Source organism: Lichtheimia ornata (genome assembly GCF_029851405.1).
Source record: "Lichtheimia ornata isolate CBS 291.66 chromosome Unknown scaffold00045, whole genome shotgun sequence".
Classification (NCBI taxonomy): domain Eukaryota; kingdom Fungi; phylum Mucoromycota; class Mucoromycetes; order Mucorales; family Lichtheimiaceae; genus Lichtheimia; species Lichtheimia ornata.
In genome coordinates this window covers 2,060-24,481 of record NW_026695365.1, presented here as the reverse complement: position 1 = coordinate 24,481, position 22,422 = coordinate 2,060, and the positions used below count along the sequence as shown (strand labels likewise).

The 22,422-nt window shown below is 44.1% G+C and overlaps 10 protein-coding genes across 10 annotated transcripts; 6 read left to right on the top strand and 4 right to left on the bottom strand.

The window, feature by feature from the left end:
* Positions 1-3: 3 nt before the first annotated feature.
* O0I10_008444 (uncharacterized protein) lies at positions 4-1,080 on the top strand (the record flags this gene model as incomplete). The annotated part of the gene is made up of 4 exons (XM_058488447.1): positions 4-291; positions 357-713; positions 764-911; positions 962-1,080. The coding sequence occupies 4 exons, from the start codon at positions 4-6 to the stop codon at positions 1,078-1,080; spliced, it is 912 nt and encodes a 303-aa protein (XP_058340693.1).
* Positions 1,081-1,300: 220 nt separating this feature from the next.
* On the top strand, positions 1,301-1,781 carry O0I10_008443 (uncharacterized protein; the record flags this gene model as incomplete). Its single annotated transcript, XM_058488446.1, has 3 exons — positions 1,301-1,396; positions 1,498-1,632; positions 1,704-1,781. The coding sequence occupies 3 exons, from the start codon at positions 1,301-1,303 to the stop codon at positions 1,779-1,781; spliced, it is 309 nt and encodes a 102-aa protein (XP_058340692.1).
* Positions 1,782-2,112: 331 nt separating this feature from the next.
* Positions 2,113-3,053, bottom strand: O0I10_008442 (ATP synthase F1, delta subunit; the record flags this gene model as incomplete). Its single annotated transcript, XM_058488445.1, has 5 exons — positions 2,113-2,123; positions 2,198-2,390; positions 2,452-2,811; positions 2,904-2,939; positions 3,012-3,053. 5 exons carry the CDS (start codon positions 3,051-3,053, stop codon positions 2,113-2,115), a joined length of 642 nt encoding a protein of 213 aa, XP_058340691.1.
* A 2,533-nt stretch (positions 3,054-5,586) lies between these two features.
* Positions 5,587-6,396, top strand: O0I10_008441 (uncharacterized protein; the record flags this gene model as incomplete). The annotated part of the gene is made up of 3 exons (XM_058488444.1): positions 5,587-5,659; positions 5,734-5,962; positions 6,015-6,396. 3 exons carry the CDS (start codon positions 5,587-5,589, stop codon positions 6,394-6,396), a joined length of 684 nt encoding a protein of 227 aa, XP_058340690.1.
* A 428-nt stretch (positions 6,397-6,824) lies between these two features.
* Positions 6,825-7,163, bottom strand: O0I10_008440 (uncharacterized protein; the record flags this gene model as incomplete). Its single annotated transcript, XM_058488443.1, has 2 exons — positions 6,825-7,096; positions 7,157-7,163. The coding sequence occupies 2 exons, from the start codon at positions 7,161-7,163 to the stop codon at positions 6,825-6,827; spliced, it is 279 nt and encodes a 92-aa protein (XP_058340689.1).
* A 4,086-nt stretch (positions 7,164-11,249) lies between these two features.
* O0I10_008439 (uncharacterized protein) lies at positions 11,250-11,631 on the top strand (the record flags this gene model as incomplete). The annotated part of the gene is made up of 2 exons (XM_058488442.1): positions 11,250-11,495; positions 11,563-11,631. 2 exons carry the CDS (start codon positions 11,250-11,252, stop codon positions 11,629-11,631), a joined length of 315 nt encoding a protein of 104 aa, XP_058340688.1.
* A 26-nt stretch (positions 11,632-11,657) lies between these two features.
* On the top strand, positions 11,658-14,283 carry O0I10_008438 (uncharacterized protein; the record flags this gene model as incomplete). The annotated part of the gene is made up of 6 exons (XM_058488441.1): positions 11,658-11,985; positions 12,058-12,156; positions 12,233-12,565; positions 13,011-13,031; positions 13,096-13,183; positions 14,100-14,283. The coding sequence occupies 6 exons, from the start codon at positions 11,658-11,660 to the stop codon at positions 14,281-14,283; spliced, it is 1,053 nt and encodes a 350-aa protein (XP_058340687.1).
* Positions 14,284-14,524: 241 nt separating this feature from the next.
* O0I10_008437 (uncharacterized protein) lies at positions 14,525-15,279 on the top strand (the record flags this gene model as incomplete). The annotated part of the gene is made up of 2 exons (XM_058488440.1): positions 14,525-15,073; positions 15,130-15,279. 2 exons carry the CDS (start codon positions 14,525-14,527, stop codon positions 15,277-15,279), a joined length of 699 nt encoding a protein of 232 aa, XP_058340686.1.
* A 3,706-nt stretch (positions 15,280-18,985) lies between these two features.
* On the bottom strand, positions 18,986-19,294 carry O0I10_008436 (uncharacterized protein; the record flags this gene model as incomplete). The annotated part of the gene is made up of 1 exon (XM_058488439.1): positions 18,986-19,294. One exon carries the CDS (start codon positions 19,292-19,294, stop codon positions 18,986-18,988), a length of 309 nt encoding a protein of 102 aa, XP_058340685.1.
* A 1,056-nt stretch (positions 19,295-20,350) lies between these two features.
* O0I10_008435 (uncharacterized protein) lies at positions 20,351-21,032 on the bottom strand (the record flags this gene model as incomplete). Its single annotated transcript, XM_058488438.1, has 3 exons — positions 20,351-20,762; positions 20,844-20,962; positions 21,024-21,032. 3 exons carry the CDS (start codon positions 21,030-21,032, stop codon positions 20,351-20,353), a joined length of 540 nt encoding a protein of 179 aa, XP_058340684.1.
* Positions 21,033-22,422: the final 1,390 nt, after the last annotated feature.

Here is a 22,422-nt window from a genome sequence, read left to right as displayed (position 1 = left end):
ATGATGGATATCGATCGTCCCCTCGATGACATAATTAAGAAGCGAAACAAAGGTGGTCGACAGCAGCAGCAACAACAAAGGAAATCGCAACAGAAAAACCAGCGAGGCAATAGCGCCAAAAAGCAATCCAACAAGAATCAGAACAAGAATGCGGGTGGCAATGGAAGACAACGACGCAATGACAAGCTCAAGAACGGCAACAATGTCAATCTCGGCGTAAGCAACAAGTCAAAAAAGTCGATTGGCAAGGCATCAGCATCACGTCCTAACACCAATATCTCATCTCGTCTGGTACATGCGCACACACACTCGTTCTCTTTTTTTTGACAAGGCACTGATAGAGTTTTGATACATAGGGCCAACAACCCAAGCAAGAAAAGACCAACAAGACCCCAATTGATCCAGCCAGCATTGTCATTACCAAGAAGGTTTCTCGCCGGAATAACAACATGAACAGCAACAGCAACAACAACAACAAACAACTACCATCCATGATTCGAGGTGTGGGTCATAACAATGCACAACAAAGTGTGATGCATCGTGGACTTTCGATCCGTGGCGCTTCGTATGGTGCATCCTCTTCTTTTGGTTCCCCGATGGGATCATCCATGGGTGGTGGTAATATTCATGGCATCAACATTCGAGGAGAATCAGGCCCTGCTACGGTGGTCATTAGCAATTTGGATCCTTCTGCCAATGCAGAGGACATCAGGGTAAGAGAGGATCGAAAGAGAAGGAGGTCTGATACTCATACACATGTTAGATGATCTGTGCCCAATTTGGACAAGTGGCCCATTGTGAAGTATTGGTGGATAGGACAGGACGATCCTTCGGTGAAGCAGAGATCGAATTTACTCAAAAGAGTGCTGCATTGGAGTGTATCAACAAGTTGGATAATGAAGTGGCTGATGGTAAGGTGTTAACAAAGGGAGATGGCGATTTATTGATGTATACAATATAGGCCGTATTTTACGAGTTACATTACGCCATCGACCTACTATGGTATCCTCGAATTACATGAACCAATCTGTTCGATCCGTGATTGCCCCCACGCGTTCAGGATTTACTTCAGCACATTAGCTATAAATACCATCCCATCATCATCCATTGTCGTAGTTGTGAAGCATCATAATAAAAAAAGGAGAAAGCATACATACATTTGGGACGAACAAAGAAAGTGGTGATGGGCTACAGCAGCAGCAGCAGCAGCAGCAGGAGCTGAGATTTCAAGCTCAGGAGGTGGTGGTTGGTGTTCAAGTGGCACTGCAAGACACACCATTGGAACCCCCTCTCTTTCGAAATGGCACCCCAGCAAAAGTCAGGCATCGCCGTTGGTATCAACAAGGGCCACATCACCACCCGTCGTGAGCTCAAGCAGAAGCCTTCTCAACGTCGCGTATGTAGATGGATGGATGGGTGGATGGATGGATAGATGATATCATTGGATGCAATATCAGTCAACTCATTTCGACCAACCCTCCCATTCACATTCACTAGGCTATTGGCAAGCGCACTGCTTTCGTTCGCAGCATCGTCCGTGAAGTTGCCGGTTTCGCTCCCTACGAACGCCGTGTTATGGAATTGATCAAGAACTCCCGTGACAAGCGTGCCAAGAAGCTCACCAAGAGAAGAGTACGTTGTTTCTTCTTTATTGACTACATAGATACGTACGTATATATATTGACATGGCTTTTTTCCTATAGCTTGGTACCTTTGTTCGCGCCAAGAAGAAAATTGACGAGCTCCAGGGTGTCATCGCCGAGTCCCGTCGTCAGCACTAAGCTCTTTACGTTTTTTCGCTGTCATTAAACATTACCCCCCTTCAGGGACAACAATATGGATGAATGATGTATCGTGAAAGAGATGAATTGGGAATAGGACGTGTTGTGTAAAATGGGTGGTATATAACAACTTAAGACATGCATTGGTTGGTTGCTAGGCAAAAATGCTGGTTGCCAGGCAAAAGATACACATGCCAGAGCCTTGCCAACGTTTAAGCAACAATGATCAAAAGAAATGGATCCTTAATGTACTCTTTGTTACAAACGATAAGAATAGATATCCTCATTGTTTATGGGAAAAAATCATGATACAATCAATTATGCTAGTCATTTACACGGAATCTACAAAAAGAGAGCACCGTTTGCATTAATATCCATCCATAAGGCAATGCTCTCCTATCCTTTTCTTTTCTTACCAGTGACGAGCTTGTTAAGCTTAGCAACCTTGCCAGAGACAGTCAAATCAATGCTCTTGTCACCAATCTCAACGAGGATACCACCGAGGATATCAGGCTTGACCTTGTTGGAGATCAAAAGCTTCTTGCCTTCAGCGAGCTTGCTCTTTTGAAGAGAGTCGGCAATCTTGTTCAAAGTAGACTTATCCAATTCCTATATATATACCTTGATAAGTCTTCATCCTTGATTCCATCATCATCATGATTTTTGTTACCTTGGCGGAGGTGACAACCAAAGGAAGTTCGTTGCGGTGAGCACTCATCAACTCAGCGTAAGCGTTGAGGACCTTGGCGGTTTGGTCAAGACGGCTGTTTTCGTTCAATACTTCAAAGAGGTTCTTGGTCAAAGCGTTCACATTGCCAGCCTTGGAAAGAAGAGCCTTGATACCATCAGCCTTAGCTTGAGCGGTGACAGTGGGGTTTTCAAGGAAGGCTTGAACAGTCTTGTCCTTGTTGATGAGGTTCTGGAGCTGAGAGAGATCGCGTTCAACGGCATCAAGCGAGTTTTGACGAACAGCAGCGGTATAAAGAGCGGTAGCGTAACGACCATCAAGACCGAAAAGAGTAATGGGAGGCTACGGCATGGGTGAAGTCAATGCGGGTTGTTCATGGGGTCGCATGTCGCTCTCTCTCTCTCTCTATCAATATCGGTATCGTTCTTTCTTACCTTGGGAGCAGCGGCAGCAGCATAGCCACGAGCCAACTAGAAGCACAGTATCATATCATATACGTAAATAGGGTAGTATTGATAATAAAAACACAAGGTTGTATGTACCTTGGGAGCAAGAGTGGTCAGTCGAGTGAAGCGGGAGGCCATTCTATTCTCTGTGTGTAAATGATCAAGAGGACAATCCCCCAAGGCCTGCCAGCCTGAAAATTTATTATGACAGGGGTGACGTGGTACCGCCCTAGTGTGTGTGCGCTGTTTGAGCATCTCCACTTCCTCCTCCTTCTCAATTCATGCATCCTCACACTAAACTTTTATTTTCTCACAACGGACTATTACAACTAGAAAATTCATTCACGCTAACATACATGGATCCCATGCACGATGGCATCCTCTTCCACATTCACACCTTGGCACATACGTGGTAGTGCATTCACATAATCGAGTACATTCACAACCCATACCCGAACCATGGCCTAATAAACAAGCATGAGTTCCATGTTGATTCCCAATAGAAAAGGTTTTGCTTACAATCACAATACACAGAGTGCTTGTACTTGACGCTTTGAGTCATTTCCTTGTTCGTTGTTGGAGAAACGGGGGAGGAGGTGTTTAGCATGCTTCGATCATCCGATGGCTTCTTGTCAATTATCTTGATTGTCAGAGTAGTCATTGTTGTTGTTGTTGACACGATAAAGTTGAAAGAAAAAGAAATTAAGAAAAACGCTTGGTGGCGTGTAGAATACATATAAGCATGGTCAGCACACATTGTGAGTCGTTCATCATCATCTGACAATGATAACAAGAAGCAGCTGATGACCCGAAACATAAAGATAACGTCCGTGTGAGAAGAACAATTTATGCCTACATGCATGCCATGTATGACCTAGCACAGTTTTTGACGTCGTACACATGCCCACAGTTACTGTGGTTGGTAACAACAACAATGATCCTATTGGTAACAGCTTTAGCATTGTCAGGGCGTGCCATCCCGCCACCACCCATTAGATCACATTACACCAAAAGGATACGTCAAAAACTTTGGCAGCGTATACAACATCTACAAGGAAGCATGATACATTTGCAGCATCACCAATGCTCACAACATAGTCTACTTTGCTCGCCGGCCATTTATTTGAAGCATACAGAGACCAGCACTTTTTGGTAATGAACACTAATAGCAATATCCTTTATGCGAGAGTAGGTAGTCTCGATAAAACCCGCCAGGTTGAGAGTTGAGTGATCAACCAGGTGGATGATGAAGAGGACTTCACATGGATGAAGGCTTGGATTAGAAGGTTCCTATTCTATATGCTGTGCCAGTTTCTCTGAACAAGTCGACGAGCTCAGTTTCCTGATCTTGATTTTGGTTTTCACGCCGAGCACAGTTTCTTGCTCATAGTGTCGCTTGTCACGCCAAGCTCGGTCAATAATGCCGCTGATCGCTTTCATATGGTTGTATCTGTCACGGTTCAAGAAAACACGGCCTTAAAGAAAACCTCGCTTGATGATCAATTGCGATCCTGGTGGGCCTGTATACGGACGCTACAGCGCAAACTTCACCAAAATCCATGCCTACGACACCTCGAAAATCCATGTCTTCTCCCTTCATCAGCAGCTGAGATCAAGGGGATCATTGTTTCTCGTATTGTTCTTCGTAGCTCAGCCATGAGGATGAGTTTGGCCTGGACGCTTTTTCCTCTTGACTAGTCCACGCACACTGTAAATCCTTATTCCGTCCGTAAGGAAGACTCGTTTTGGATTCAAGCGTTTAGTCGTGGTCCTTGAGGTTGTGGCACATATGGTGATAGCTGGCCCAAATTGGATGCAGCCTTGTAATACGCCCCTTTGCCTTGATCGAATCTCCACAGCATCTTGTGTGATTGTGTCCTGAAACGAGAGAACAAAGAAAGTGGGAAATGGGTAGCCCCCTAAGATATAACCATACACGAGCTGAGTCTGGATGAATGAAGGCACCCATCGATAGCCTGCTACTATAAGCTGTCATGATCCCCTACACAACCACAGCAGCAAGCAGTGTCGTGATGTTGTCGGGATGTTGTTGTAGATGTTAGGGAGTATAGCAACGCACCAAAAGTCTCTCTTTCTAAAGCTGCTTGAATATGGCAAATAGGGTACAAGTACTGGGAAAGACAACGATAGAAGAAAGAAATAGACTTTCTTTACTTTGACAAAGCAGCTCTTTATATAACCAAGGATTATCGGACTTGATGGTGTCATTTTTGGTGGGTCATGTGCAGCAGGGTCCATGATTCCCGACACGCTCAATATGGTGACCTTGTTGTTGACAACCATCCTCAAGTAGATGGTGTCATATTCTCTTTAATGGCCCTCTCTCGTCCAAGACAAAGAAATTCTATCAAGGCATTCAAAGGGCTTTGAATCATCCATATCGCATGTACATAGGATTACTTGACATCATGGCCAGCAACAACACAAAGAAAAGGTCGTGGATTGTTTTTTGTCTTGCATTATATACATAATTCCACTAAAATGATGCTGATAACAAGTGATGGCATATCAATGCTTTATTCAGTGGACTGCTACTACAAAGGAGGGTATCTAGGAAATGCTAGCTATGCAATTCGCATATGAGTTTAAGACAGCGGGACCAAATTTGTCCTTGTGCTTTTTCCCTTTCCGTTTTCTCCTCTCACGCACAATGAAGTTCGTCTCGCGTTCCATCGTCGATCAGGATAAGGAGTTAGAAATCAACGACCAGCAGAATGAACAGGGTACTACTACCACGAGAGCTTTCTTAATGGGATACCAAAGCATGGAGACTAATGGGTTACCTGGGCTGTTTCAGATGCATCCAAACCACAACAAGAATACGATCCACGCACGCTATTTGAACGATTGCAAGAGCAACGAACGATCAAAGAAGAACAGTTCCAGGAAGCTACACGATTGAGCAACTTGATCAAGCGGGTGGACGATGAAGAAGCCGAGTACTTTGAGTCACTTTTGGATGTTCAAGAGAAGCTTGCTCTGGAACAGCGACAAAAAGAGCAGGATGAGATTGCCGCCTATCGCAAGTGTGTGTCATGATATTCAGGATATGATGGAGAGAACTTAACATCCTACTAGGGCTGTGGAACAAACACGCACGACAGCAGCACCCGAGTTACCGGTTGCCGTGACAACAACATCAACGACAACAACATCAGCCGCTGCTAAGAAACCACCACCCCATCGACGCTCCTCCGCTGGTAGTTCCAAAAAGGCAGCATTGGATGGATTGGTGATTGTCAAAAAGAAACGAAGTGCAGAGGAAAGCGAGGATGTAGAGGAAGATACGCATACGACCAAAAAGGCAAAAACAACGGGTAAGAGCACAACCGAGAAACGAGATGACAACAACAGCAACAACACTACAGCAGCTAGTACGAGCAAGCCAACGTCTTCAGTCAATACCCTATCTTCCCTTATGGCGGCATATAGTAGTGATAGTAGTGATGATGAGGAATAAAGAAACAATGAAACCAAGCAAACTTGCATACAATCAATGGTATCATATTCCCCCTCACTACTCGACCCATCTCTTAAGAGAATCTAAGGCAATACATAAAGGATGACACATTATAAGATGGCATCCCATGCTACGTAGAAAAGCTATATCACATGACCTGCGTAAATCATGCACACTATTACAGCTGCAGATTGATTCCACCGATGCTGTAGTATGTACACCATACTGATCCCATCTGATGCTATCTCCCATATGCTTTTCAACATTATCACTACTCATTCTGCTTTTTGTCATAAGTTTTATGGTCGTGGATGCTCCCTCACTTGTGCGCTCATACTTCAGCCCAAACGTAAAAAGTAACTTGGCAAATACAGTGGCAATCAAGTTTACGGTATGATGAACTTTAATTATTCTATTGCTGTGATACTTTAGTCAAAAGGTGTCAACAGGTCCATCACCTCGTCGGTAACGGGAGGCACGGCAATGACTCTGGTGACCACACCGGCAACGTGAAGAGCTTGGAATAGATTCAAGTGGCGCGTTTCGATTTCGCAAATATAACCTCTCTCTTCTTTTGCCACGTCATCCGACCACAACGGTGTTATAAGCTTGCCTCCTTGACGTCTAACTTTTGCTACGTCGTTGATAATAATGCCCTCTGGAATATCTTGACGGTAAACCACCTTGACTTTGAAAGTGTCTATTGTTTGTTGTTAATTAGCAAAACTGCCAACATCTGCAATAGCAGTGCTACATATACCTGACATAATGAAGCAGTGAAAAATGGATAAATGAAATGAGAACTATGGGGAAAAGGCAGTATCAATCATTGCCTTTTTATATTTCATGCAAGCCGTGTGTGTGCGTGTGCGTGTGTCATACATATGCAAGGCGGAGTGGGCTGGGAAAAAGGACGTTGTCAATAAGCCTAACTGGGAACAAGGCCGAGGCCAATCTCTGAGTGGATTCATAAAGATGATGTACGCAATGGCAAGGTTGATGCACATTATGTGATACAGCATACCTCCTCCTGGGGGCATCTCCGCTTTATGCCAATCCTTCATGTAATCATCTTCCCAAAGTCATCCATGCAGAATAGCTAGTGTCATGTGGCAATATTTTCATGCGGAAGAGGAGGTGTCAGCTACTACAAGAAATTCATCGTATCGCCTATGAATAGTACTACATGAGCGATAGTGGGACTATAAACACGATAATGCTCTTTAATTAAACTATCGTAGTGATAAAAGTGCAATGAACGGGAAATCTTTAACTCGTTGAAAAACGCGATAAAAGCGGAGGAATGGAGATACGTAATAACTACACTTTGAGGCATTCGTTCACTTGTCATGATAACGTTAGAGACAGCGGACGGCGTTGAGACCATTCAAGTTCACAAAAAAGGAAGTCAAATGTTATTATCGAGATAAATAAAAATGAGCCTTGTTTACGATCATGCACGATAGGGGTACACAAGCACCCGTGGTGCGAAATTAAGTCGTACCAGGACATGCGTCGTGCTTAAGCGCCAATGAGATCCATTATAGATACATCATGTATGCGGTGATGTATGGCTGCACAACAACAACCTCTTGGTAGCTTAGAAGCCGGATGGGCGAATCAAGTTGAATCCGAGTATGCAGCAACTTACAATACGATATCAAACAAAGCAATGTCTGTAGGATGCAATGCTATAGATTTAAGCACTGCTTGATGAGTAGAACAGTCATTTTAGAAAACCGCTGGATCACATGACCTACATAACCCATGCACACTCATATAGCCCACCGATGCATACTACACGCCATTACGTGCACCCTACTAACTCCAAATCATGCTATGTATCTCCCATATGCTTGTCAACATTATTACTACTCACCCTGCTTTTTATTGTGAGATTGGTAGTCGTGAATGCTTCCCTTATGTATGCCCCTCAAACTACATCCAAACTTAAAAAGTAACGTGGCAAATACGGTGGAAATCAAGTTTACGATATGATGAACTTTTTATTGATCTTGTCCAGTTGCTGCTATAGATTCAGGAAAGCTATGTTCCAACATGTACTTGCGTCGGGATCGGAAAACGGTGTCGTTGCGGTGACGCTATGGACATATAAGCCATTCACGAACTCCTTGTATATGCATGTACATCAGAGGGTTTCTTGATGATGCCATACAGCATGCGATAGAAAAGCCTTGGGACAATCATTGAGGAATTGCCATTGTTCCTTGTCTTGGTGGCACCTTCGTGATTACAATAGGTAAATACGGTATACGGCTGGCATGTGTGTGACGAAGTAAGGAAAATTGATGCACGACGTAAGATGTTGACGGGTGATCTCAATTGTCTAGCTTGGTTGGCTAGATGGAACGGCTCCAATGATCGTGTTGACTCCGTTGATTCGATATTTTGTGCTTTCACCCAGCTATCATGATCGAGGTAGATTCTGGTGTGTTGAGGGCATACGTCGAAAAATATTGATCCTGGTCCCACTTTTGGTGCCTCGTATGTATCCAACCGAATTGCCGAAACAATCGACATGTTGCATGACTGAGTGCCGATCATGAGTTTGTATCCATCCCGTGTACTGCGCATGACAGGCCATATGTTCGATTAGATTGGTGTGGTGGTGAGGCCATGGATGCTCCCAATAGATAGCCTTGAGGCAAGCACAGATAAGACCCATCAGAATAGCCATCCTTTTGATAATGTCGCTTCGCTATCTTTGCGAAAGATCCTTGCGATTTTGTGTTGACGCCACGTTGCCAGTTCGCTGCGCTGCCGGCGCAAAAGATACTTGTGATATACATTGATGCTGCATAATCGGTGAGTATATAAACGAAGAGGAATGTATAAATAATAGTTACACCTACCACAAAGGGTTCATCAAGGAACACAGCCAAATGTCATGAGGCAGCAATGAACATACCAAGTAGTAAAGCAATGGAGTGAGCTACATAGATAAATGCATGAGTACCCTCATTTCTGGAATCACATAAAAAGACTATCCTTGAGACTTACCAAAGGCCATTGATGATGAAATGAATACAAGCAGAAGGGCGTATGATAGTTTTGGTGACAACAGACCTCTTTATATGTGAGTGGGCGTGAGAATTGTTGTCATGATGGATCGAACTGATAAAGTGGTCAAGCATCTTGGAGTACTTGAGTCAAAGTGATAAATCCACCTGCGGCATAAAAGGTGATTCTTTGTAGGTGACATAAGTATGCCAGTATCCACGTGATATGATCCCTCCTCCCTCCTGCTGACGACGTACCAAGTAATCAAAGCAACATTCCAAGGTATCTCATCACTGTACTTGATTTCATCCACCCATTCATTCATGGCCATAGTAAATCCAATAGGTTGGTTCAAAAGAGTCACATGATCGCTGCTGACATGCTTCCTTTTCCATCTGGATGTTGGTCAACCACCAGGTAAAGATTGCTTGCATTGCGGGGTACTTGATGGCTGATATCACATCATCCAAACGAGGCATCACGTTCTAAATGTGCCAAGGGATCCAAGCCGGTCAATACATCCAATCCCTTCCATCCCATGTACCAAACTCATATCCATACCCATATCCATAAGAAGTCGAATGCATTGAAGCACGTTGCTACGCGTAAATAAAGTTGCTTCTATACAATGGCTCTCTGTTGTCCACGCAAAAAGGCTGTAAAGCAGTCGCTGCCAGTAACTTGAGGCAATGGAGTAAAGACTTTGCTAATAACAACTGCTGTAATGAGCGCTGTTACGATTGGTTGTGGCAGAGAAGCGAGCAAGAGCGTGTGTTGTGGCAAGAGACGCGTGTGTTGTAGAAGAATGACTCCATGAACTCGCCATTCAGTCAACGAGAGTCGGATCAAGGCAATCGTAGGAATGACATGGTGGGTTGAAGCAGGACAATCGTTCGCAAGTGGTAGTTGTACTTGAATGGGGCAACAGTTGAGAATGGGAGGACGAAAAGATGAGGAGGAAGTGAAAGAAGTGGAAATTAAAATGACTTGAACAGATGTTGAATCATATTTCTTTGTTTGAGCGTTGTTCAGTCAAATCCTCTCGGATCATGAAAGTTGAAGGATGGGAATGATGGGCTGTAGCAAGACAATCGTTCACATGCATTGGGTTGAGTAAAAAGGGTGAAGGGGAGAAGGGCTATTGGCTGGCTGGTATCAAATAGTATAGAAGTATCATGCATTGATCGACACGTTCCGAAATTTTGGTTCAGTTACACACTCAAATCCCTCTGCACCTTTTGTTCTATCAAGGTCTAGCTGATTGACAATGGAAAAAGACTACTCCTCATATTGCATCACGCTTAATGGCATACCTGGTACATGATGAATCATTACTCGATAGTTTTATAGACAACCATAATACCTTTATGAGAACAAAAATGATAACTGCATCTGAAAGTACCTGCTGGGAACTTTTTAGGCCTCGTACCTCAATTCTAGAGCTTCTCCTTTATAGAGTGTAATAGCTATGCAGCTTTGACGCGCTCGTTTGCATCCCAACAGCCCTCTTTTATTATAATAAAGTTCATTTTTGAGACGTACGCACCATTCTACACGTAAAAAGACTCAACGACACACTATGTATCAAGGGGAAATAAAGAAGAGTGGCAACCTGAACTATGGTTGCTATGATTCTTTGACGTGCCCGTTTGCTTCCAAATCGCACTGTTTATTTAAATAAACTATTGTATCGAGATCTACAGACGATTCTACACGTAAATCGACTTGGTAAACCGCCATTTGCAAAGCGAGATCGAGTGGGCGTGAAATGTGGGCGGGGTGTTTTAAGTTGACCTTGTCGCCATGGCAATAGGTTTCCTCCTCTTTCTGCAATGCCACATCAAGTTCATCAAGAACCGGCTCGCTTCTTTCCTCTTGTGCTCGTGCTCGCCGCATTGAAATGGAACGTCTTTGAACAAGTACATTTCATGTGGGTGATGCCAATTGCCTTCTTTCTCGGTGTCGTTATTCCTTTGGTTCGGTGGGGACTTTCGCGTCCCAACAATCGGTTGACTCACGTCCCGATTGCTAGCAATGCTGACTGCTCGGCCGGCGTGCCGTTGCGGGCGGCTCGAGAGGTAAGTGAGGAATCGACACAGGTGCCTACTAGCCCTGTTGTCATGGCTAATCGTCAACCCTGGGTAGCTCCAGTGGTTCCATGCAAGGCGCAAGCCTGCGAGTATCCTGGTATGTTGTTTTCTACACGACCAGTAGCACAAATGCCCCGTCATCATGGCAACATGTCGGCCTTGGAGGGTGATGCTGTTATCAACACATCATCAGCTGTGGATCTTTTCAAACCATCCAAGCAAGTTTCAAGCACACGGTCCCCACCAAAGTTGCTACAGGGAATGGCTATGCATAAAGCCATGCAGCATGTGTACGGCTTACCGGCACAGAAGTCTACTACTACTCCGGCAAGAACATCATTGGCATCATCATCATCACCACCTGCATCTGTATCATTGGCATCATCATCATCATCATCATCATCATCTGCATTGGCATCTACATCATCCGCATCATCATCATCTGCATCGGCATCATCATCATCCTTAGACGAGCTTTGTAAGTATGCTTTATGATGAAAGGATCGTGATTTCAACAGTACATGGACGCTAACTGATTTATTCTTTATAGGTGAAGCTCTTAGCAAGCTCGATATTTATGAGCCAGACACGGATGTACCAGATGCCCCTCCTGGTACTCCTGAACATTTACGAGAGATCGTAGAGAATGGTAAGTGGATTACATCTTGGACTTGATACCAAATGACATGATTTCTTATTAATCCAAAATTCTCTTTCTTTTATAGAGGACGCAGGTGCCTCAGAGCAAGCACAAGTCGTTGAAGACATGCAAGACACAGTTATGGCATCACCATCACCATCGCCACCATCATTGCCATTGCCATTGCCACCACCACCACAAGAACCGCCAATTTTGTATACCCAAGTGATGCCACAGCCAACCATCACCATCCATCCGGAGGCCACACCGGAAGTAGTAGTAGCAGCAGTAGTCGCAGCAGCATCATCATCAGCATCAGCGACATCAGCAATACCTGTTGCATCCAGCACAGGTAGCAGCAATAACCGATCACGGTTAGAGATCCGAAGGTCGGTTATACGGCCTCGAAGTCGCTACGGTAAATGACAAAGTGGGAAGCCACCACCACCACTTCGCCTTCAGATGGCAGAGAACAAGTGGGATCCCACCACCCCCACTTTCAAGACCGCCACCATCACCACCAAGGCCGCCACCCTTAATATCACCATCACCGCCACCTCCATCACCATCACCGCCACCTCCATCACCACCAAGGCTACCTCCATCACCACCAAGGCCACCTCCATCACCACCAAGGCCACCTCCATTAATACCGCCACCACAACCACCAACACCACCCGCATCCACATCCTCGGCCATGAAACAAGAGGATGGAGTAAGGCCGATTGCTTGTCCCACAAGACGCCTGCAACGGCCAAGGACAACAACAACATCATCATCATCATTTATACCACCACCATTACCATTGCCAATACCATCATCATCATTACCATCATCACCCACATTGCCTTCTCCGGAAGCAGAGCTTGCACCACCATCATCATGTAAGTATGCTTACTCATTGGGATGAATGCCTTTGTATGATACTAACTTTTATTAATGCTTTAGTATTGGAAGATGACGATACCCTTGCAGAGATCTGGGGTACCGATTTTCTCGGTACCTCAGATGAAGTAGTCTTCGATGAAGACGCATAGTAAGTTACATGCAATAGGTGTCATGGCTTTAATCACTCACTCACATGCATATTGTATATAGGTGTCCAAAGAGTTTCTCAGCAAGAATTGCGAGATAGATTGGTGGATGGAAAACCCCAGCCCGGATTCAGGCGTGCATTTCAGCTATGCCAGTTGCTTGCACATACGGAAGGATCGGCATGAAGGTATCCCGACGGGAGTTTCTTACACGTCAACGTCTATCACTTTAGGGGCGTTGCCATGGCGACCACGTACGGTTCCAGGAATCCCTTGTTCCCATTCTACGATTAAGTCACAAAGCATTTGCGGTGTCTTCCTTCTCCTCGTGGATCAAGAGCCAAAGGGCGATTCACTCATCATCATCATCATGTTACCCACTGGGGTATGGGATTGGACTTTAAAAGGCAAGTTGATATCAGTGACACTGCTTGGATACCACTTTTACTAATCATCTTTTGTCTTTTATTGTGGGGGTGGGTCATGGTGTATGCCGTGATACATCCCTACATAGTTTGACCGCCCTTTCATTTTTTGGATGATGGTGTTTGGGCACAAGCGGTAATCATCTTTGAAGTGGGTACTTGGAAAAAACAAAAAACATCAAGACATCGACTTGCACGGGCATCGTAGTTTGGGACTTGGGACCTGGAATGGTACGTGGTCGTCATGGTAGCGCTCTGGAAGTGGTAGGCGTTGCGTGTAGGATTCTCTCGAAGGGTGTAAATCCTGCATGTTTGATTCCTTCATTTTATAGATGCACTGGTGTACTGGGATGTCACGTTCTGTTTCTGGTGCTGTGGGTTCTTCCTGAAACCAGAGTGAGGGCTCTTGCTCTCTTTGGGGAGTAGAGTTCTCTTTTCTTTTTATCGGTGGTGCAGCCGATGTGGATGACAAGGACTATCATTGTGGGACAAGCCTTTCTATTGCCATGAGACCACTCTTCATTACATTGGTGGCGGATGACAAGACTATCAATTTGGCACGGGTCTCTTCATTATATGGTGGTGGAGCCGATGCGGATGACAAGACTATCATTTGGCCCAAGTCCTCTCTTCATTTTATTGGTGAAGTCGATGCGGGTGACAAGACTATCATTTGACACAAGTGCTCTCTTCATTACATTGGTGGCGGGTGACAAGATTATCAATTTGGCCCAAGTCCTCTTCATTTATTGGTGGTGGAACCAATGCGGATGACAAGACTATCATTTGGCACAAGTCCTCTCTTCATTTTATTGGTGGTGGAGCCGATGCGGATGACAAGATTATCAATTTGGAACAAGTCCTTTCTTCACTATATTGGTGGTGAAGCCGATGCGGATGACAAGCCTCTCTATTGCCATGAGACCTCCCTTCATTATATCGGTGGTGGAACCGATGCGGGTGACAAGATTATCAATTTGGCCCAAGTCCTCTCTTCATTTTATTGGTGGTGGAACCAATGCGGATGACAAGACTATCATTTGGTACAAGTCCTCTCTTCATTTTATTGGTGGTGGAACCAATGCGGATGACAAGACTATCATTTGGTACAAGTCCTCTCTTCATTTTATTGGTGGTGAAGCCGATGCGGATGACAAGACTATCAACTTGGCACGGGTCCTCCTTTTGAACCTATTCATGAATCAATCCACTCTTGGGTGCAATTCGCAGGAGCGCAATTTGGCGGCAATTGGTCTTACCAAGGAATATCATACAAAGCAATCACACGAATGCAATGAGAGGCACGACTTTGGAAGAGGCATTATCATTGGAGGAGCTCTATGCTGGAAACAATCATCACAAGCATCGAGCAATTATTACAGCTATCAGGCTACACCTGACATCGGTCACCATCACCATGCCAAGAACGCAATCCTATCATACAACAAAATCAAAAGCAAATGGTATGTGAGTGATCAAGTAGTATCTTCTATACATGAAACTAACCAGCCTTTGTTCCATAGCAGTATCACCAAAAAGCACATCAGCAAAAAAAGGCAGCAGCCATATCATACCTACAACAACGGTCCTCGGTCTTCCTGCGACAAAGCAAGTTCAATCATGCAGAGAAAGGCTCTCTCAATGGAGCAGACCACAATATCATTGTCATGTAATTATTGTATCGTTGCAAGCATCGTTGAAAGAAGGTTTACTTATGAAGGTTATCTATAGGCACACTGACTAGTTTGGTGAAAGCATGCGTAAGACCTCAAGTAAAAGGGCGAAAAGAGTCTGGCGAAGGAGTTGGGCTTCATGTAAGACCCTGAGGGCGAAAAGAGTCTGGCGAAGGAGCTGGACTTCATGTAAGACCCTGAGGCGAAAAACAAGTCTGGCGAGGGAGTTGGACTTCAATCAATGATACAGCAATTACAGAGAGCTTGATCACGTACGTATATCAATGCATTGCATTTAAGCGATATCTAACTTTGGTGATTTATTAGAAAACACGTCTCAATATCAAACACAAACAGAAAAGCAAAAGCAAAAGCAAAACAAGAAGAGCTTTGAGCGGGAAGACGAGGTGCCACATTGAATAACATAGGTACTATGCAATAGAAATCAACTCTATCATTAGCTGAACGTGCAATAAACATAATCAACAAAGGACAAGTTGTAGTGGGTAATGTTAATAGGGTATCTCGTTTGAAACGCATAAGGATCATGCATTGGCAAGGACTCGCTTCTCTCTTACTTTTGGTACCAATGAGCAAACGACGTCGTGACCCAAGTCCTTAGCTAAGATCGGCTAGTCGCTTCATGCTGTAGCAATAGGCTGCAATGGCTGCGTACGACGACTTGTTGAAGCGAATAAAGACTATTGACAAGCAGCAACGAACCAATCACCATGGCAACGATGACATGACGCAATTAGGATATACTCAACTGGCACTTTCTCCATACCAACCAAGCAAGCTCTATTGTCATGTGGATCATGTTGTTGCCAGGGAGGTGTTCATCATGCAACGGCTGCATCAAGTTGGCAGGCGTGTATTTCACGTGATCCCATACGGCAGTGTCGGACAGCTCAACCTACTTAATCTCCACTCCTTGTCTCTTCCTCCCATTCGCAACTGTTGCCCCATTCAAGTACAACTACCACGTGCGAACCATTGCCCTGCTTCAACCCATCATGTCAATCCTACAACTCTCTTGATCCGATTATCTTTGACTGAATGGCAAGTCCATGGCGTGTACACAGCCTTCTTGTCACTCTTCTACAACACACGAATCTCTTGACACAACACACGCTCTTGCAGTTTCCTCTACACGACCAAACGTAACAGCGGGTGCTATTAGCAAGGTCTTTATTCCATTGTCTCAAGCTACTTGCAGCAACTTGATTTGGTACATACGATTCCAATGGATGGGATGTCATATCAGCTATCAAGTACACTGTAATACAAGCAATCATCAACCGGTTGAGCTGCAATGGAAAATTGCCAAGAAAGAGATAGACCAACAGCAGGATGGAAAAGGAAGCCATTAAATGACTCGTTTCAACCAACATTTTGGTTTGCAATGGTTATGGATGGATGGATGCAATCAATCGCAGCGATAGGGGGATCCTGATGTCGTTTTGGTACTTGGCACGTGGTCAGCAGGAAGGATGGGTCATGTTACATGGGTGCGGCTGTGGATAATGATGGATTGGATGACATGGATGAGAGGGCTTACATCTTTGACGAAAGGCGGTTTGCCTCCATGGATTACATTGGATATCGGTGTCAAGGTACGCACAACAACGAGTTTGCAATCATGGGTGAAGATGTTTATGGCGGCAGCAGCCAAGGATAAAACTGACACAATGATACCCACTGATTCTATGTGACCCGCTTGATTGGTTTCGGAATGAAAGGAGGATAGCAATGTGAAGATTGAATCATCTATATATATAATTGTATCGAGAGGACGACTGCTGACGAGTACAAGTACAAATGATTACATACATCGAAGACGACAATAGTGACAAAGTAGCCAGATGAAATAAAGCATTGTTTATTTTATTTATTACGCACTTGATTTACCTTGCTAGCTTGTGGATTACATAATGTAACTTCGAAGATGGAATTATAAAGGTGGTTCGGTCATTGGTATGAGAGAAGTATATGGCTTTAGTGATACAATAAGGAAGAGTGGGATGACCTTGAGAAGGAAAAGTGAAGTGATCCCTCCATTGAGTTTCAGGATGAGTGACCCATCATAGAATTGATTACTTGGGTCTACATAAACAAATCGGTTTACATGTGCAGCTCATCCTTCCGCTACATCCAAATGTGATATGGAACCACTATTGTCATGCACGTACCTTGACACACCTTCACTGTTGGATGCTGTTTACTTACATACCTTCACAAAAGGCAATCATCGTCATCATCCATTTGTGTAGCAACCTGTAAAGGACGTGTCCGTGTAACCACCACGTGCCGTTTCACTCAGCTCTTCATCTTTCCGTTAATGCAGCCGACACCAATAACTCCATCACGCTTACGGCGTACATGTAAAATATAAAGATGTCTGTGTCTCTAAATTTTACAATCAACCCTGGGGTCTTTGATATGTTAGTGATGCTCATGAATGCGTAATAAATATATAAATGACAAGGTGGCAAATTAGCTTCCATGGAAACCCATGTACTGACAAGGATGGCCACGCGAAGGCTTTGCCGTCACCCTCTCCCCTACGGTGCACCAAGCCGGATAATGGGGGCTGCCATTGCATCTCCTATGGCATCTTCTATAGGTGCTGCTCGAGTCAACATGTTCGGTCTGATAAAAAGGACAAAATAGCACCCCACGCCCACAGAGGCCGACCCATAAGAGCGAAAAGCAATACATGATCCCATATCTACCACAAGGCCACTGAGTAACAGTCTAACTTCCAACGGCTAAGGCAGTAATCCTCAAATGCAATTGATAGGGCCATGATAGGGCTGACCACACTGTCGCAAATGAATCATATCTGCCAACGATGCTTTACACAAAAGAGTAAGGCACCATCCCGTTCTACCCATAGCAAATAAACATCCGCCATATCAGTAGTAGCTGCCATCAAGCGACCTTCTTGGGTAGGCGTCATGAGAGACACATCATGCACTGCAACAAATAAATCCGGTCTTGATGAAAAGCATACGCGAGAAGCCAAGAGAACGTCCAAGGTATCCATACAAGTACTTGAGGAATGAGATCCGCCATGGCACCGATAAAAACATTGCTCTGAAGATCCACCGATAAAGAGACGACTTGTAGGTAGCTGATTTCCAAAACCATGGAAACGGTATCCTTGACAACCCCAACTATAAGATAGAGATCTCTTGCTTGCTTCTGAGACACCCACCCAAATTCAAATGTTGATCTTCGTCGTCCAATTCAATAGGATTCGCCATTAACAGCTGTAAGGAGAGACTTTGATGGCACCAAAGAGCATGCGAAATTATAGCTTGATGGGATGATGGGCCTATAAAACTGCATATCACTAATTTATCTTTGAGGTAATGGTAACAATACTTAGCCAGTGTCATATGAGAACCCACGATGTTTGACGCCACCCAGTAATCAGAACACATTTCCTTGCTGTAGAGATGCCGACACAGTGACCAATTCTGATAGCCGTTTCTCCAAACGATACTTGATGATGAATGCCATGAGAGATGGATACACCTTGACAGCACCAAAAGGACACGTAACATTGTTGTTTGTTGCTGATGTGATACATCCATAAGATACGTGCGGTGAAGATGGCTCTTGAAATCAATTGGCCAATAACGAGAACACCAGAGGATCAAATAAATGTTGTTGACACTAAAGATGTGGGCTCTGTTGCTCATTGCTGCTTCTTGCTTGTAGCTGATATGATCCACCGATAACAGGCATGCGTAGCAGGATATCCATTGAAAGGGTTGACAACAACTAGGACCACAATAAGACGAGATAAAACTTGACGACACCAAAAGGTATAGAACTTGCTGCCTTGCCGCTGCAGATGCAAATAAAAGGAAGTGTCCAATAGGTGGTACAGTAACGAAAACCATCGAACGATGTAATAAGGCAAGCTGACACTGAAGGATGCTATAGACGTTGCTGTTTGACCCGAATCCATAGAACGATACTTAGCAATGATAGCTGCATCCATGAATATTCCAAAGGACCAAAATACAAGTAGTTTGCTGAATAACACACATACTATAATAAAAGAGGGGGTTGGTTGGGATTGGAGCCAAAAAATGTGTGACCCACTATTTACCAATGAAAGCCATATGAATAAACCCCTGTCGACATCCAATGATAGCTGCATCCATCAAGAATCCAAAGGGAACAAGACAAGTAGCTCGCTGAATACCCCACATGAAACAGGGTGTTAGTAGGCATTGAAAGAAAGAATGGATCATTATTTACCAATGACAGCTGCATCCATAGAAATCCCAATGCACCAGAAGACAAGTAGCTTGCTGAATAGTCCGCACACTATAATCAAAGAGGAGGTTGGCAGGCGTTTAAGAAGAGAACGGATCACTATTTACCAATGATAGCCATACGCACGAAAACATGTCGACATCCAATGACAGCTGCATCCATGATAACCCAAAGAACCAGAAGACAAATGGCTTGCTGAATAGACCGCATACTATAATAAAAGAGGAGGTTAGCAGGCGTTGAAGAAACGAACGGATCACCATTTACCAATGATATCCATATGCACGAAAAGATGTTGACATCCAATGACAGCTGCATCCATGAAAACCCCAAATGACCACGAGACAAGTAGCTTGCTGAATAGTCCGCACACTATAGTAAAAGAGGATGTTGGTAGGCATTGTAGAAAAGAACGGATCATCAGTTACCAATGATAGTCATATGCACGCAATCCTGATGATATCCAAATCCAGCCGGTTCTTTGCAATCGTCCGCTTGTTGATAAGGCCCGCTACAGTGGTACTCGGCTTGAAAGCGATGGAACGATACTTTATGGGCATATGCAGTGAGAAGGTTGAGTAATATTGATACCACCAAAGATAGCATACTTACATGATGCCGAAGAGCCCTTACAAAGAGAGACAACGAGACAATCCTTGCTGCCCAAGACCACATGCAAATCGAGAAAGCATTGTGCATCGAAAAGCCCAAACCAGATCCTAGCTGCGGAGTGACGTACATATGGCTAAAGAGCGATGTGAATGGCAATCGTTTTTCATTGGAAATCGAATGCAGCTTGACGATGAATGCCTTGAGGAGATGCATAAATGACCTTGGTAACACCAAAGATGTCAACGTGGACTCTCATCGCTTGTTGATGACATGATCCATCCATAAGACACGTATAGTTGTAGAGATCCATCAAAGGAATCGCCAATAACCAGAACCACCAAGAGATAGAAAGCTTGCTGATATCAAAGATATACAAATTGTTCCTTGTTGCTGATGTGATCAATCGATAAGAGACCTTCATTTCAGGATGCCCACCGAATTGCCGATAACGAGAAGAACCAGATGATGGGATAAAGCTTGATATGGAACCAACGATATGGATGCTGTTGTTTGTTGCTGATACAATCCACGCATAAAAGACTTGGCTGACATTCTCCAGAGAAATCGCCCATTGCCTGGTAACCAACCACCCGAGACGCAATAAAGGTTGACACCACCAAAGACATAAACATTTCCCCATGGCTGACATGATTCACCTATAAAAGATGCACCATAAACAATTGTCCAAACTCATCCAACAATACTTAGCAATCATAGCTGTGATCTTGTAAACTCCAAAGCACCAAAAGACAAGTAGCTCTCTGCAATGGTCCCTCTAAATAATAATGGTAGGCGTTTCAGCAAAGGTCCCCAAAGAGCATGAGAGTCATACATACCTGAACCATGGTGATCACAAGGAATTGCAACCAAATACACCATCCGAAGGCAATACAATAATCAATCTGCAGCGTCAAGATGTACACATATGTACCGCTTATATCATTGGATCCTGAAATTGGCATCATAAGAGATATCCACCTATCTCTGTAAGAATTCCCCAGGAGAGCACAGTACTATACAATGACATCCTTGACGTGCTGATTGATCAAAATAATCGCCCAACCAGAGCCTGACCTAATATTTCTTTCGTAAGCACACTTGAATCCAACCAATCCATAATGGACACTCTTACCTTGTGGTATTCTAAATAGCATCTTTGCCTCAAATAGAAACCGTATATCCATGCCATCCAGTAGGTGCTGCTGCTGTTTCATTGCAAGGCTCGTTAATTAACAGGCTTCGCTTTGTACATCCAATGCCATGCATACCATTGAGCCAACCATACAGCATTCTTGCTTTGAGATCCGTATCCTGTTGCTGCCAGAGGTAGTATCATCCAATGTATTCAAGCTACAGTAAATGTAATGTGAGATAACAAGGATAGCATTCGCTTTTCATGTCGACATACCCAAAGTAGCAATGTGTTGGGACGTCTCCTTGATGGTAACCATGAATAGAATACACACGACACACGACGCCCCCTTTGGAACTTGTATAACGAGAAAACAGCAACCTACACGTGAACTTTAGTACCTCAATGTCCAACTTGAATAATAAAATAGTGCCGCGATTGAGCGTACATGTTGTATTGCAATGGAAGCATGAGTCATGGGCAGATCGCGCGCGTACTTGTTGCTGAATGTCTGCAACTGGAAAGTGTCGCCATTGACCACATGTGCACCCCAATGAACGCTGTACATTGTAAGGAAATGCCAGCAATTAACGCGTTGTAGTTTGTAAATGGAGACTAGCTTACCTTTTTTTGTGAAGTGGAAGTGAAGAAGAGTGGTCTCTTTGTTCCTCCTGTTCGCTCCAATTCGTGCACTCCATGCCACCCCGCTTGCTACAGCTATTACTGTTTATACGTACCCTCAACAATATCCTATACTTTTAGCTCCATAAGAATGATCACTGCTCAAGACTTCAATTGAGAACAGCCCTCGTAATTAAGCTATTAGGTCTGTGCGAATTCCATCGATCGATTAGTTATGCAACTTCACCCTGAACCAGCTTGTGTAACCTACTGTGTAACCCCTACCAAATATGATATCCGCGTATCAAGTTTATCTCACTTTCCACCCGTCGAATTTGCTGTCCCTTTCAATGCAGAAAACAACCAAGTGATCCGCCCATTGCACATCTAAGCTGATCGTACGGTACCCAAAGTATTATGTTGAATTCAATTTTCATTCAATAAAAAGTCGAAGAACACGTAGCACACTGTACTGTGGATGT